We start from the raw sequence: 15,643 nt of genomic DNA on the forward strand, positions 1-15,643 counted from the left end.
ACACCTCTAATCCCAGCACTTTGGGAGGCTGATGCGGGTGGACCACCTGAGGTCAGGAGTTTGAGACCAGCCTGGCCAACATGGAGAAACCCCATCTCTACTAAAAATACAAAAAATTAGCCAGGCATGGTGGAGGGTACCTGTAATCCCAGCTACTCAGGAGGGTCAGGCAGGAGAACTACCTGCACCTGGGAGGCAGAGGTTGCAGTGAGCCGAGATAGAGCCACTGCACTCCAGCCTGGGTGCTAAAGCGAGGCTCTGTCTCAAAACTAAATAAATAAATAAAGTGAGGCAGGACGCAGTGGCTCACACCTGTAATCCCAGCACTTTAGGAGGCTGAGGCAGGCGGATCAACTGAAGTCAGGGACCCCATCTCTACTAAAAATACAAAAATTAGCCTGGCACGGTCGTGCATGCCTATAATCCCAGCTACTCGGGAGGCTGAGGCAGGAGAATCGCTTGAACCTGGGAGGCAGAGGCTGCGGTCAGCCAAGATTGCACCATTGCACTCCAGCCTGGGCAACAAGAGTGAAACTCTGTCTCAAAAACAAAAAAAAAAAAAGAAAAAAAAAAGTTGTAATATTTAGAACAAGTGAGGCATTATGGCCTATACACTTGCTCAGAAATATCTGAGCCCCAATTAGTGTTTATCAAGAGACAAGAAAAAGTAATCAACTCTTCCTAAAGGTAGTGATTTCCAAAATGCAGTGCTTTCCCTTTATGGCAATATTTCAAATAACTTATCCCGGAAAACTTAGCATTTTTAAGAAATTCTATAAGGAATCCTTTATAAAACAAAAGCTTTTCTAAAAAACAAAAAAGCAATATGAATTTTAATATGTAGTATTTATTATTACACGATTGGACAGAATGATTTGGATATGCTAACATAGCCTGGGATTTTCCTACTAAAATTTACTGTTGTAAAAATTTTTTTAATTTGGCTTTTTCCCCCTTAGAACACTATCTGTCTACACACTGGGGCCTACTGGAGGGAGTGGGAGAAGAGAGATCAGGAAAAATAACTATCAGATACTAGACTTGAAATAAAACAGGACTTGTTAACCTAAGTAACAGGCTCTCTAAAATCAAAGATGTTTATATGGAAATAAAGCACTGCAATGAGAATGTACATGCCAAAGTAAATTATGTGTGTTTTCCAAGAGGTAAAGGAAAGACAGAGGTTTTTAAAGAAAAAAAATGAGAAGGATTACATAATTGTTTTGAAATAAGATTGGCCACAAAATCAGTAACAAGGGTGATGCCAGTCTGAGCGTGGAAAGGCACTTACTGGCAGTATTTTCTGTGTAAGGTTGTGATGGCCTTTGTGCAAGGTTGTGGCTGTGTTTTTTTGTGAGTTATTATCATCAGACATACAACCATGTGAACTCTCTTCTCATGGCTTTTCCTATTTGTCAAGGTTCTCTTGACATTAGTGACTCCATCTTAATTCTGACAAACTGCACAGACTAAAGAAACATTTGCTTCTCTTACCTTTACTTACTGACAGGAGAAGATTTGGATCTCTTGGGTGAAATTTCAGCTCATTGATAGCATTTCCATGGCCAACATAGTGCTACAATAAATTTAAAACATTTCAAGTTTCCCATCTCAAAATCAGTACTTTCTTTTTCATAAATCTTTAGAGAACGTAAAAATAGTTTCACTTAAAGTAGTGGTTCTCAACCTTGGCTGCATACAAAATCACCCAACAAACTTGAAGTGAAAAGGAAAAAAAAAAAAAGGGGGGGGCCCAGGCACAGTGGGTGGCTCATGTCTTTAATCCAAGCACTTTGGAAAGCTAAGGCAGAATCGCTTGAGGTCAGGAGTTCAGGACCAGCCAGGGCAATGTAGCAAGACTCTATCTTCATACACACACACAAAAAAAACTAAAAATTGGCCCCAGCTACTTGAGAGGCTGAGGCAGGAGGATCACTTGAGCCCAGGAGACGGGCTGCAGTGAGCTATAATCATGCCACTACATTCCAGCCCAGGCAAAGGAGTGAGACACTGTCTAAGAACAACAACAACAAAAAAAAGCAGAAAAAAAAAAGATGCTCAAAACTCCACCTGCAGATATTCTGATCGGATTAGCGGAGGCTCCAATATGTGTAGGGTTTAAAAGATCCTCAGGTAATTCTGATGTGTCCCCACAGTTAAAAACAGCTGATGAAAGTGATTTGAAAAACTTCTCTTCTTATCAACTTCCTAGGCTTCATCTTTATGTTCCTTACAAAGTCCCTTTGACAACCCCCCTCCAGTTTAGGTGTCTTGGAAAATGGACTCGCTCTTATTGTTCCTTTAGAGCCTCTCAAGGCAAACCAAGACAAGGGTGAAGGAGGTAAATTATTTAAAAAGAAAACACTACAAATATTAACATTTCTCCACTTATTCCTCAATTTACATTACCCAAATGTGACAAAGGTCTCAAAAGATTCATCTAAAGAGAGCAGTAAGAAAAGTACAAATCAAATCAGAAATGTTACATTCATACCATTAGTTTTAAATTTAACATTACAAGCTTTTACAGTTGTGGATTCAAAAGAAGCAGATCTACAATTCAACCAGAAAAACCCACCTTTATACACTGCATTGTTATAGGATTAATTATCCTAATTATGCCTCTAGATCCAGCTACAGCCAGCAGAGGATGGCTTGTATTGCTATCGTAGGTCCATGCACAAGTGTAAAAGTTTTCATCAGCCTAAGAAATTCCACAGTTAAGAAACACAATGTTTTTGAAAAAGAAACATGTCAATAATTATAATAGAAATTTACAAAGAACTGCTAAAGGTTTTGACACAAAAGTTTTCAATTTTCCTTATACAACCAAATATATACAATGGTAATTTGAGGTCTAAAATCCATAACAAATGATCAAACAAAATTAGTCTCTCCACTCAATTTTGTTTACTCTTTAGCTGCTTGTACAACTACTCAACTCTGTAGTTGTAGTACCAAAATAACTGCAGACAATATACAAACGAATGGGCATGGTTGTGTTCCAACAAAACTTTACAAGAACAGGTGGCCAACCTGCAAGCTGTAGTTTAACCTCTGCTCTATCCCCATACGTCTATAAATATCTAAATAAGAACAATTCAGTTTTCCACTTCTTTCTTTGTGAGATATTCTCAATACAACAACAGGTCATATTTTAGTATCTTTCAGAGAAAACTGAATGTCCTTGCCTTGCCTTGTTTGCTAGGTTTTTCAAATTGATCTGGAAGAAATATCCTATTATTTAGCTTTTACTGCTCTAACTCTTGGGCTTTTCAAATTTTTCCATTTCTTTATGAACCTGTTTTGCAATATGTTATTTCCTATTTTATTTTTTATATATTATATATATATAATATGCATATATTTTATTTTTCCTAAACTTTTTTTTTCTTCCTAGGGTTCACTGATCAAATACTTGGAATGACTACCAGTCACAACCCAAGTTCATCATTATAACTACAATGAAATGATATATTCTAGACAACGTCAAAGAAAAAGGAGGTTTTAACCAGTCTTTGCTAACATTTTCTATTACTAGATTTCTAACGCTCCTATCTCTCTAGACATCTGCACCCAACCAGCACATCAGTCCCACAATGGATTTTCTTCTTTTTCTTTTTGCCTAGCTGAGTTGACACATACCACAATGGATTTCTAAGGGTCAGGAAAACTAGATACCAGGATTCTCTTGGGTGATAGTGAAGAAATAGGTTAAGAAAGGACACTAACTTTAGGGAATTGATTAATTTATAAAAGTTTTGGTGCACTTATTGAAAATAAATTCCTGCCAGGCGCGGTGGCTCAAGCCTGTAATCCCAGCACTTTGGGAGGCCGAGACGGGCGGATCACGAGGTCAGGAGATCGAGACCATCCTGGCTAACACGGTGAAACCCCGTCTCTACTAAAAAAATACAAAAAACTAGCCGGGCGAGGTGGCAGGTGCCTGTAGTCCCAGCTACTCGGGAGGCTGAGGCAGGAGAATGGTGTAAACCTGGGAGGCGGAGCTTGCAGTGAGCTGAGATCTGGCCACTGCACTCCAGCCTGGGCGACAGAGTGAGACTCCGTCTCGGGGGAAAAAAAAAAAAAAAGAAAAGAAATTCCTTTGACCAAAGATATTAAAAACCCAGGAAAGGATACATCAGCATCCACGTAAGATTGCAACAACCGGATTTCTCCTTGTGAATGACATTCGTACAAGGTAACCTAAAGAAAATAAAAATACAGTAAATTTCATCTCAAGTATAGAAACATACTCTCTCCAACTTTTAAACATATTTTAATCACAACCATATTTTAAATATACTATAGAAACTACTGCTTTAAAATACCTCCTGTGAGCTTAAAGAAGCCATTATAAAGCTGAATGTTTTACATAATACACAGAGTATATTAAATACTCCAGTAATAATGGTTTTGATTTCCAAACTTTTAAACTTATATTTCATCCATTTGATTGCACCAACTCTTCAAAGTGAATAAAGTTAAAAACCCCAAAGTAGTTGTGGTTTATCATCCCTTAATTCATAATTAAAAAGTTTTTGGAGACCAGGCACAGTGGCTCACTTAATGCCAGCACTTTGGGAGGCTGAGACAGGTGGATCGCTTGAGCCCTGGAGTTTGAGACCAGCCTAGGCGATACAGCAAAACCCCATCTCTATTAAAAAATAAAAATTAGGCCAGGCGTGGTGGCTCATGCCTGTAATCCCAGCACTTTGGGAGGCCAAGGCGGGCGGATCACGAGGTCAAGAGATCAAGACCGTCCTGGCCAATGTGCTGAAACCCTGTCTCTCCTAAAAATACAAAAATTAGCTAAACATGGTGGCACGCGCCTGTAATCCCAGCTACTCAGGAGGCTGAGGCTGAAGAATCACCCAGACCCGAGGCCCGAGGAGGTTGCAGTGAGCCGGGGTAGCTATTGCACTCCAGCCTGGCAGGCTCTCAAAAAAAAAAAAAAGTCCACACACGGTGGCTCATGTCTGTAATCCCAGCACTTTGGGAGGCTGAGGCAGGCAGATCATGAGGTCAGGAGATCGAAGAGACCTCCTGTTAACGCGTTGATACAGACACTAAAATATAAAGATGATGGCTGGGTGGTGGTGTCGCCTGTGGTCCTTCCATGGGAGGCTGAGGAGAATCCTTCAGAACCCAGGAGGCAGAGGTTGCAGTGAGCCAAGATCGGCAAAAGAGAGAGAGACTGTCGCCAAAAATAAAAAATAAAAATTCAAATAAAAATAAGTCTTGGATAGTTTGAGTATTTACATATTAGTTACATACTTAAAAGTCTACAATTTGCCTAATGAATTATTTTCTCATGGGTGCAGATAATCAAATATTAACTTTAACATGTATGATACCTCTTTTCATTTGTCACATACTCTAAAATTAAAACTATACATACACCATATACAATTTTGTAATACTAAACTTTTGTAAATTCCTTTCCATTTTCTCTCTCTTTTTTTTTTTTGAGACGGAGTTTCACTCTTGTCCAGACTGGAGTGCAATGGCGTGATCTTGGCTCACTGCAACCTCTGCCTCCCGGGTTCAAGTGATTCTCCTGCTTCAGCCTCCCGCGTGGCTGGGATTACAGGCACCCGCCACCATGCCCGGCTAATGTTTGTATTTTTAGTAGAGACAGGGTTTCACCATGTTGGTCAGACTGGTCTCGAACTCCTGACCTCAGGTGATCCACCTGCCTCAGCCTCCCAAAATGCTGGGATTACAGGCGTAAGCCACTGTGCCCGGTCCCATTTTTCTCATAGCTTATAGTCAGTCACATCAGCAAAAACCTATTAATATTTTATAATAGTATTTAAGACCTCTGAAGATCCTGTATATCATCACAACCTATTAATTCATTATCTCCTATGTTAATGTTCAAAAAAAATTCTTTATATGGCTGCTAACTAGGTTGATTATGTCTTATGTGATAACTGTTTTCTTTTTCTTTCTTCCTTTTAAAGAAATTCTAACAGCAGAACTTTTTATAATTCAATTAACTATATGACATCCCTTTATGTCACTTTAAATAAATATAGGGATTCTTTTTGTTAGAAAACCTAAACTCTGCAATCAGCATACTGGAGTACAAACTATACCAAGTATAATACTATCAAAGCTAATTATTAACTTAGGTTTACAGTGGTGTCTTAAAAGTCGATTCAAATTTAATTAATGGCTACATTCCCAACTAGGAAAAAAATAATCTCAACCTTTTCTTAAAACTGTGTAATTTTTCCTCTGAATTGTTGCTTTCAAAGAATCTAGGAACTAAACAGCTATAAGCAGACTATAGTATCTTAAAACCTACATTTGACTAAACACCAAAAAAAGAAATAAAAAGTTATTATTTCATGTTATCGACTTCAGTGGTAACTTACAAATATTTAGAGTTTCAATGAATTGACCCTGTCAAACAGTAAAAGGCCTAGAGCCTTACATCTCATTATAAAATTTCCTTAAAAGGCTGGACATGGTGGCTCATGACTGCAACTCCAGCTCTTTGGGAGGCCAAGGCAGGTACATTGCTTGAGCCCAAGAGTTCAAAACCAGCATGGGCAACATGGTGAAACCCCATCTCTACAAAAATATTAGCCAGGGATGGTAGTGCATGGTAGGGCATGCCTGTAGCTACTAAGAAGGCTGATGTGGAAGGATCACCTGAGCCCCAGAAGTTGAGGCTGCAGTAAGCCTTGATTAGTCACTGCACTCCATCCTGGAGGAAAGAGTAAGACTCTCTCTCAAAAACAAACACCACCACCACCACCAACAAAAACCACCACCAAACATTACCTGTCTCAAAAAAAAAAAAAAAAAAAGCAAACTCAAATGTTTACTGCAAATAACTAAAACATCCCAATAACTTATTTAAATCTACTGGATTTATGCTTTCATTTACAGAGTCATTAATTACCTTAATTTTAAAAAATCACAGCCAGTTCTTATGCTATTTGAATGATAAATACCAAAATCACTTTAGAAAGGACACCAATTCTTTCAACCAAATATTTATGAAGACAAATACAAATATAAAACCTGTTTCATAAATAATTAGGGGTAATATATTAAATAAAGATGTATTTTCAGCCATGCATACCAGTTTTAATTAATTTCTAGAAAGCTTCACTTACATAAGAGAATCAATTTAAACCAGCTTCACAAAATGTACTTTGAAACTATTCTATTTCAATATTACATTAACACGAGATCTGGAAATCAAGTCAAATACTAAATAGACCCCTTAACACTCACTCTGTTGCTTCCTACAGTTGCAAACACTAACGGATCTCCTTCTTTACTGTGCCAGTTAAATTGAACTCCAAACAATGGTTGGTTATGATCTTCCTATAAAATAATCATGAAATAAGAAAAAAATTAATGTAACTTACAAACCAGAAAATTATAGTAAACTAACCTATCCCCTTCTAACTTTTTTCCAAAATGCAATCCTTATTTTGTGTATCATACATAAGCTAACTTTTGACACTAAAATTAAAAGATATCTACTAGTCTAGTTTTCACATTTTAAAATATTGTGTATGATAAAGTTTTATCACAACCAAAGGCTGAAATCACAAGTTAGGTAATAACCACTTACCTATGAAAACACTTATAATATTTGCCTTTTATTTTCTTAAGACAATCATATGCTGAATCACAATAAACCAGATAATTTTGGTGGACACAAAAGGACACAATTTATTTTTCTGAAATAGTAAATTAACAAATGGCCTTAATAGCGTCTCTGGCATTCACTAAATTTTATAAGACTAAATTTTTCCCTTGTAAAGTGAAGCATAGCAAACTCCACTCAAAACACTGTTTTCTGTTAGTCAGAACCAGAATATCTGAACACTGGGGACTAGGGGAAGAAATAAACTGTAACTTCACAGTTACCAGGAGGCTATAGGAGATGTACAAAGAACAACTATTCACTTTTGTTCACAAAGTTATTTTTCAGCTTTAGGATTTTACTGGCCATCTTCTGGCACTTAACACTGACTTTCACGTTCAGTTTAAGGCATTGTTTTCACTTTTAAAGTACAACTTTCATTTTCTCATCATTTGAAAAGCCACAGCTTTAGGATTCTGAAATACTACCTTAAGTATAAAAGGCAGCTAAAAACATCTTCCAGGTACAATACTTAAAAGTAGTACGTTAATGTAAATAAGGATGCACGTGAAACTATAATTCACTTTTTAAAAATAGGCTGAGATTAATTTCTCTCCTTTTACAGGAGTAAAATCTGACACACTGAGCATCGAATTTTTGCTACACAGACAGAAAAATGTTACAGTCATAGTTTCTCATGCTTTCCCAAGACTTTACTTATAAAAAAATATATTTCGATATTCAGGGGTTTTAACTTACATATGTACGAGATAATACACATTTTTCCTCAGTATAGAAAAAAATAACCTCACATTTAAAAAACGAACTGTACATACATAAAAGAAAATATGTTAAACACCAGTAACCCTTTTTATAAATAAAAATGCTATTGGGGACACATTAACTTAAATAACCCCAACCATCTTTTCCCCAAAAATTTAATATTAAAAAGTTTAAAAATTTTTACACCTTTTTATTTGAAAACAGTTACAAATAAAACAAAGGACAGAAACTGTACAAAAGTAAAACATCTGTTTCAATTTATACTTGCTCAAAGTTAATGGGTTAAATTCAGTTCTTTTTAAAAACTGATGCCAGAAGTGGCTTATGTTTTTTAAGTTTTACCAAAATATGAAGAGTAATAGTTCCCCAAATCTTTAATTCAAATACAAACAGTAAAGCAAAAACATCCTGCAACACCCAGTGTCACATATTTAAATTAAAACAACAAAAAACAAAACCAAAAAACTAACATGGAATGGACTGTAATAGATATGCAGTCTGAACCACAAAAAAAAAACCTTCAAAACACTGTAACTTTAATATATTTACAACTTGACAGAGTATCCTCAGTACGAAATGCATGCCACAGAGAAATAATTTCTGAAGCCTAGCATTCAGCCCAAAGGATCTGTCTTTTTGCACATACCTTGAGACTATTTACACATTTGAAAGAATATTTGCATTTCTTTGACTTCCATTTTCCCTTTCCCCAACTTTTCCTTCCAGGTGCATTTGGCGTGTTTGTAGGTGTATCAGGGCGTTCAGTGTTTGTACCACTTTCTATACTGACAGCGTCATCCTGTAAGCAATAAATGAGGAAAAATTACATGAAACAGCAATATTGTTTGTAGCAGTAAATAACTATTGGGAAGATGCCGACTGACCTAAGAGAAATAATTTCTGCAAGAAGAAAAAAATGTATTCATGCCTCCACATAAGCATAAACAAAATCCAGCTACACGTTAGAAGGTTTGTAGATATTTTATATTTCAGCAAAAATGAAAATGAAATAAATACTAATGAGAATAATGGAAGAGTAATACTGTCTTTAATAAGGCACTGGTCTGTTCCAGTCACTTTAATACACTGTAAAGATTAACTATCTTTACAGCTCTTTACAAAAGGTACTGGAAGTGTTGAAAAAGCCTAACTGGTCTCTTGGCTGGTAAGGGTTGCTGGAATTTCACCCCAAAGCTGTGACTCTTAAATCTGACTGATGTATATGTCTTCATAATTTATTTGACTGCTGCTCAGTCTGGAGCATGGAGCTGGGTAGCCGTTTGAAGCAGGAGTGTTAATGGCTTCTACGTTAGATGTCACTTTTTAAAATCCTGTTATTCAAATTCTGCTTATAACGCAAACCATTTAGAATTTTTTAAAACTGCTACATATATTCTATGCTATTTACAAGTTAAAACTGTCTCGTTCTAAAGTGATAGTAATACTCATTTATCAGAACTCCAGAGACCCTCCATCACAATTAAAGTAAAATCCTTCCAAAGAAAGAAATGACTGCAGGAAACCTTGAAAATTCTCCTAATTCATACCTTATCTCACACACGAGTGGCCCTCTAATCTCAGCTCTCTAATCTCAGAAGAGGATTCCACTACCTCCTGATTACAGATTCCAATGTCTCCTTTGGAAAGAAAAGATTTATTTAAATCCATCACCCTAGGGCAGCAGTTCTAAAATACATTCCAGAGGAAGCCTTTTTTTCCATGAAATGCCTATTAAACAGTCTAGGAAACACTGCTTTAGGGGCTATTTCTAAATTATTGCTTCCTAAAGTTGGTTTTATATAGAAGGTTAAATAAATATCATAAATCAAATAGGTGTGTAGCAAGCAGTAGGTACTCAACAAATATTTGAATTGTAATTTAATGTAAATGTCATTAGTCTTTACAGAAATAGAAAATGGTATTTTAATCTCTTTTTCTCTTCACCTTTTCAGTTGTATTCACATAATTAAAATCAAATGTAGAAAACAATTCTATGTCTCAGTGGAAAACTATGCATTATCTATATAGCACACCCTTCCAAGTTAGCAGACTATAGCCCTCCACTATGTCTCTGAGCTATCTTATAACTCTTTTTTTTTTTTTTTTTGAGACGGAGTCTTGCTCTGTCGCCCAGGCTGGAGTGCAGTGGCGCAATCTCGGCTCACTGCAAGCTCCGCCTCCCGGGTTCACGCCATTCTCCTGCCTCAGCCTCCCGAGTAGCTGGGACTACAGGCGCCCGCCACTGCGCCCGGCTAATTTTTTCTATTTTTAGTAGAGACGGGGTTTCACCATGGTCTCGATCTCCTGACCTTGTGATCCGCCCGCCTCGGCCTCCCAAAGTGCTGGGATTACAGGCGTGAGCCACCGCGCCCGGCACTTATAACTCTTTTTTGAGACAGGCTCTCCCTCTGTAGCCCACTGTGTCTTTGGTTCAATGCAACCTCCACCTCCCAGACTCAAGTGATCCTCCCCCCACCTTAGCCTCCTGAGTACCTGGGACAACAGGAGCTGGCCACCACACCCAGCTAATTTTTGGTAGAGACGGAGTTTCACCATGTTGCCCAGGCTGGTCTCAAACTCCTGGACTCAAAGGATTCTCCCACCTCAGCCACCTAAAGTGCTGGGATTACAGGTATGAGCCACTGTACTCAGCCACAACTCTTTTTTCATTATGAATAACTGATAGACATGTAAATTTTGTCTCTACAGTAGAGGTTCAAAATGTCTTCCCTTCCACTCAAGGGAAAAAAAAGTTTCTGTCTCCATTTGGAACTCATCTCTCCATTCCTTACTCCATATATTAATAAATTTGTACTGTTTTGATTCTGCGGGTTAACCATTACCATATTAACATTTGCCTGGTTCCCTCTGAGTAAAAGTTTTAACATGTGTTCACTTATCATTTTTTCTGTAAAATTACCTTTTAACACTAGAGAAATGAAATTTTAAAACCTCTAAGACATTTTTATATACCAGTTTCTTTACATTCTGGATAAACACTGAGCTTTACATTGTGTAAAGAGGCCACACAAAACACTCGTTAATAGGGCACATTGCTTATTTTACTTCTGACCACTTAATTTACCCATCTCCTCCAAAGGCAAATCAAGATGGAATCAAATGAAAATGTAATACAGCCAACATGCTTCCATTTTATCTTTAAACTAAAATCAAGTCTTTGCTGAGTGTCTAATGTATGCACAGGCTGACTTCCATCCTATTCCCTTCTCAAAGTAAAGAATGATACTGTGCAACAGACATGGTACTACCATCTTCACTTGCCCAACGAGGAAACAGACACAGGGCAGTAATTTGTACCCGCATCTTGCCACAGAGATGCCCTGCATCTCTGCTTTTGCTTAAGCAAAAAGACAAGTCTCTAGATTCAGTCCTCTGATCTTACTACCAAGGCATCCATTAGTACTCTTGCAGAAGCCAACTATTTTGCAGTCATATGATCTCAAAAAGTTCAATAAAATGGCAGATAACATACACAATAAATTTAAAATATGTGCCTATAATTCTCCGACTCACATTACCAGTAGTAACTGCTCAAGTTACCTTAACTCTAACTCAAAAACATATTCTTCCCCCATCTGCTTTGGCCTTTTGCCATTATTTGGCGCCCTGAAGAGTAAAACTATTGCTCTTATTTTTTCTGAACTCATTTTTATACAATGTTCTCTACTCCCTTACCTTACTACTGCCCCTAAGTCAGGAGTACATGGATGAAATTCAGAAGGCATGTGAACTCAAATGGGGAAAAAAATTTGCATCTTAATTTTTGCCACCTTTACAATTTAGCACTTCCTTCTATTATTATCTAGGTAACATACATGCTTAATGTTACTGAAGTTGTGACTCTGTCACCAATGGAAATCAAATATTTTTATATTATACTTCGAAAAAGTGTTTATGCCCATCACTACTATCTGACCCACTGCTAGATCTTGTTACTTAATGTGCTAATAAACTACATATAGTATAGTGCTACATCTAAAATTTTAGAAATATTTTATAAAATGGTGTACAATTTTATAACTGAATTTGTTTGCAACCTCATATCCTGTATTTCACACATCTGAAAATGTTATTTTGAAAAGACTCTACAAGATTAAGGCTTCCAAGGGATGCGCGCGCACACACACACAAAAAATTAAGTCTATCCAAATGGAGGAACCAAAACAAAAGCTAATCCAATCATTTGGCCTTGAACAGCTTTAAAACGGCAACAAAGAATATGTTTTCCTTTAAGGGTCTGCAAGAAGAAAATAAGCTTTATTTTGTCTTCTGCAAGTTTCTTCATTCTAAACAGGTTTGACAGTTTCATTATATTTTGCTTGATTATTAAGTATGTGGAAGGACCAGAAATATTATTCTATGTAATCATAAATAAGTAGTAGTAATTATTATAAATAAATAACACGTATATAGTACTTACCATGGGGCAGACACTCTTCTTAGTACTTTAGCTATATTAACTCATTTAATGCTTACAAATACTCTATGAGGTAAATACCACACAACATCATCCTCATTTTTAAGAAACTAAGACAATTATGTCAGTCAAGCTCAAGGTCAAGATAACAGAGCAGAAATTTTAACCTATCACTTGGATCCAGCATCTGTGCTCTTAATACTCTAATCTGCCTAGGGAAATTTAAGAAAATGCAGAAATAAAATGAACGGTCTCTAAATAATAAAAAGAGGGTAAAAAACGTTCGATCCCAATGTACAGGGAGATTGGGGCGCACAATCGGGGGAAAAATACAAAAGTAACACTTAACACCCAAGCTTCCTGAAATTTCAAGTCTAAGATCCCACAAACTGACAATCCCAAGAATATCTATCTTGTCTCTGCAAAAAGAATCCTTTCCCATCTTAGTCATGACACCATTACATGTTCCAGCTAGGAATTATGACATAGAATTTAGAAACTGAATGCGGAAGATGTAACATTTATTCCTAAAACTAGCCAAACTGAGAAAATGAAGAACTTAACGCCACTCTTCTGAAACATTTTAAGGATTTTTAAGATAGTCACAAGTTGTCATATATCATGAGAAGGAGAATCACCTTTTGGAGTAATATCTTTGAATAAATTGTCAAGATATTTCGTTGACCCTACTGGTTATCAACCTAAAACATGAAACTGAAAGCTTATTTATGTCAATTCGGCTCTTACTGGTGAGTCAACTAAAACTCAGTTGGGTTAAATGTTGGTACCGAATGATTACGAATATCCATTTAAGAACTTAAAAAAAAATCTGATTGTAAAACATCTCGCACTTGGCGAAGCCAGGAGCCCATCCTTAAATACATCTGCCTATACCACTGTTGCCTAAATTCTTCCAGGTCGCCCTCCCTTTATCTTAAGTAAAAACGTTCAAAGAAGAAATCGCCCACTCTTACTCCTTCCTCAAAAGTAGTCACTCCCCACCCCCAAATCAAAAATCGATCCTCTCAATTCGGCTCCTCCTACAGAAAAGGCGACCTTCAGGCGCACCCGGTCTCCGCGGACAGGACGGAGGCGGACACAAAACCCCCTTTAATAAAGTCCCCCAAACTCCGCAAATCGAAGATCTCTTTCCAACCTGAAAATTCCACAAGGGTCTTAGAGTGACAACCCTTAACGCTCCTTTAACAGGGTCTCTAACTCTGCCCCATCCTTCCAACTTTCTTAGAAAAGTCTCTAACTTGCCTTTTAAACTATTAGAATCTCAGACCCGCACTCTCCCCTTAAATCTCCCCAAAGGCCAAAACACTCCCCATCACAAGCAAACTGATTTCAGGGCAGACCTCTCAGACCCAGGCAAACACTAGAACCACTCTCCTTCGCCTAGTTTCTGTTTGCTCTCGGCCCCACATCAAAATCCCCGTAGACAATTTCGATTTTCTCCCGCACGCCCGCGTTTTCCTGAGTGACACCTCTCCCTCCCGCCACAGCAGCCCGCTCGTCCCCGCGCCCCCCGTTTTAAAAGAATTTAAAACTTTTACTCCGGAGTCTCTTAACTGCCAGGAGCTGCACTTACATTCTCGTCTCCAGAGAGGTCTGGGTTACTGTTCTCGTCACTGCTCAGCTTCTGCTTCTTCGCCGCAGGCATGTCTGTTCCCGCCGGCGCAGTCGACACTTCCCTCTCGGACATATTCCTCCGCCTCCCTCCAGGTTCCTGCCGCCTGGGGCGGGGCCTCCGCCACACCGCCGTCAAGCAAGCCCGGCCCGAGCTTGCCGCAAAGTTGCCGCTGCCGCCGCCACCTCCACCGCCCCCCCCACTGTCGCAAATCGCGCCCAGCCGCCGAGGCGGGCGTGCGTGCGACCCCGCCACACTGCTGAAAAAGGGGCGCGCGCGCGCGCCCTCCCGCGCGGCTTCCTGGCTCGTTCCCTTCCCCAATTCCCGTCTTGCCCTTTTCCCGCCGCCCTCCCGGCAGTCTACACGATGTAAGATCCGTTGGATTAAGAGGGCAGTATTAAGTATGTCTCCCTTCCCACCACCGCCTCGGGAAGAGGCGAAACTCAAAGGGATGCTCCCTCACCCCCTTCCTCCTTCCAAAGACGTTTCAGCCGCAATTGGCCCGTTCCTTCGATCTCCGACCCGCTGCTAGGGAGCGAAAGTCTGTGGAATGGGCTACACCACCAATGTCCCAGGAAATGGGGGAAGATACAAGACGTCACCTCTTGCTTTAGCTGTGCATGCCACGTTTCCTTAATCTTGGACTTGGATGATAGCGCTTCCTGACAATTCACAGAACTATTCATAATCTAATTCTTCCTTGAAGATAGAAATACAAAAACAGTAACCTGCTTCCCCCTGACTTCCCCCATCTGGCGAATGGAAAGTACCCTTCAGGGGATGCGCAGGCGCCGTGGCGTACTCTTGCGCTGGGTTCGTGGAGACCCGCCTCCTCCAAGCCCCTCCTCTGTTTGAATTCTCGTTTGCTGAACCAGGTAGTTTTCTCCCCGGTTTCCGAATCCCAGGGTGGATTTCAAAGCGCTGCAGATTATACTCTAGACGTTTCATAAATTCTTGTCGGATATTTATTCTGTTGACTATTTATTGTAATGAATGATTATCCTTCCCAGTTGCTGCCATTAATGGTTAAGACTTAAATAGAAATATCCGAAAATTACGAAGCGAGATTCCAATGAGTTACAGCCGAAGTGCTCTTTTTAGCTGCTAAAGTATGATAGGCCCTGAACTGCGCCAAGGCCTAAGAATCAGTGCTCATCTCCAACTATTATGAGAC

General features: G+C 38.8%; 1 protein-coding gene across 3 annotated transcripts in view; it reads right to left on the minus strand.

Annotated features, from left to right (window-relative positions):
* Positions 1 to 15,385, minus strand: part of EED (embryonic ectoderm development) — a 35,754-nt gene extending 20,369 nt beyond the window's left edge. Inside the window, exons 1-6 of one of the 3 annotated variants that reach the window (XM_021926402.1) lie at positions 14,431 to 15,385; positions 9,045 to 9,197; positions 7,255 to 7,347; positions 4,141 to 4,206; positions 2,579 to 2,704; positions 1,495 to 1,576 (exon numbers count right to left, since the gene is read on the minus strand). In XM_021926402.1, coding sequence (XP_021782094.1) covers positions 1,495 to 1,576; positions 2,579 to 2,704; positions 4,141 to 4,206; positions 7,255 to 7,347; positions 9,045 to 9,197; positions 14,431 to 14,544 — 634 coding nt within the window. In that variant the 5' untranslated portion in view covers positions 14,545 to 15,385. Of the gene's footprint in view, positions 1 to 1,494; positions 1,577 to 2,578; positions 2,705 to 4,140; positions 4,207 to 7,254; positions 7,348 to 9,044; positions 9,198 to 12,839; positions 14,261 to 14,430 lie in introns of those variants that run through there. The other 2 variants (XM_021926403.2, XM_021926404.2) reach the window with 2 other exon arrangements.
* Between the last annotated feature and the right edge of the window lie 258 nt (positions 15,386 to 15,643).

Source organism: Papio anubis, chromosome 12 (assembly GCF_008728515.1).
Source record: "Papio anubis isolate 15944 chromosome 12, Panubis1.0, whole genome shotgun sequence".
Classification (NCBI taxonomy): Eukaryota; Metazoa; Chordata; class Mammalia; order Primates; family Cercopithecidae; genus Papio; species Papio anubis.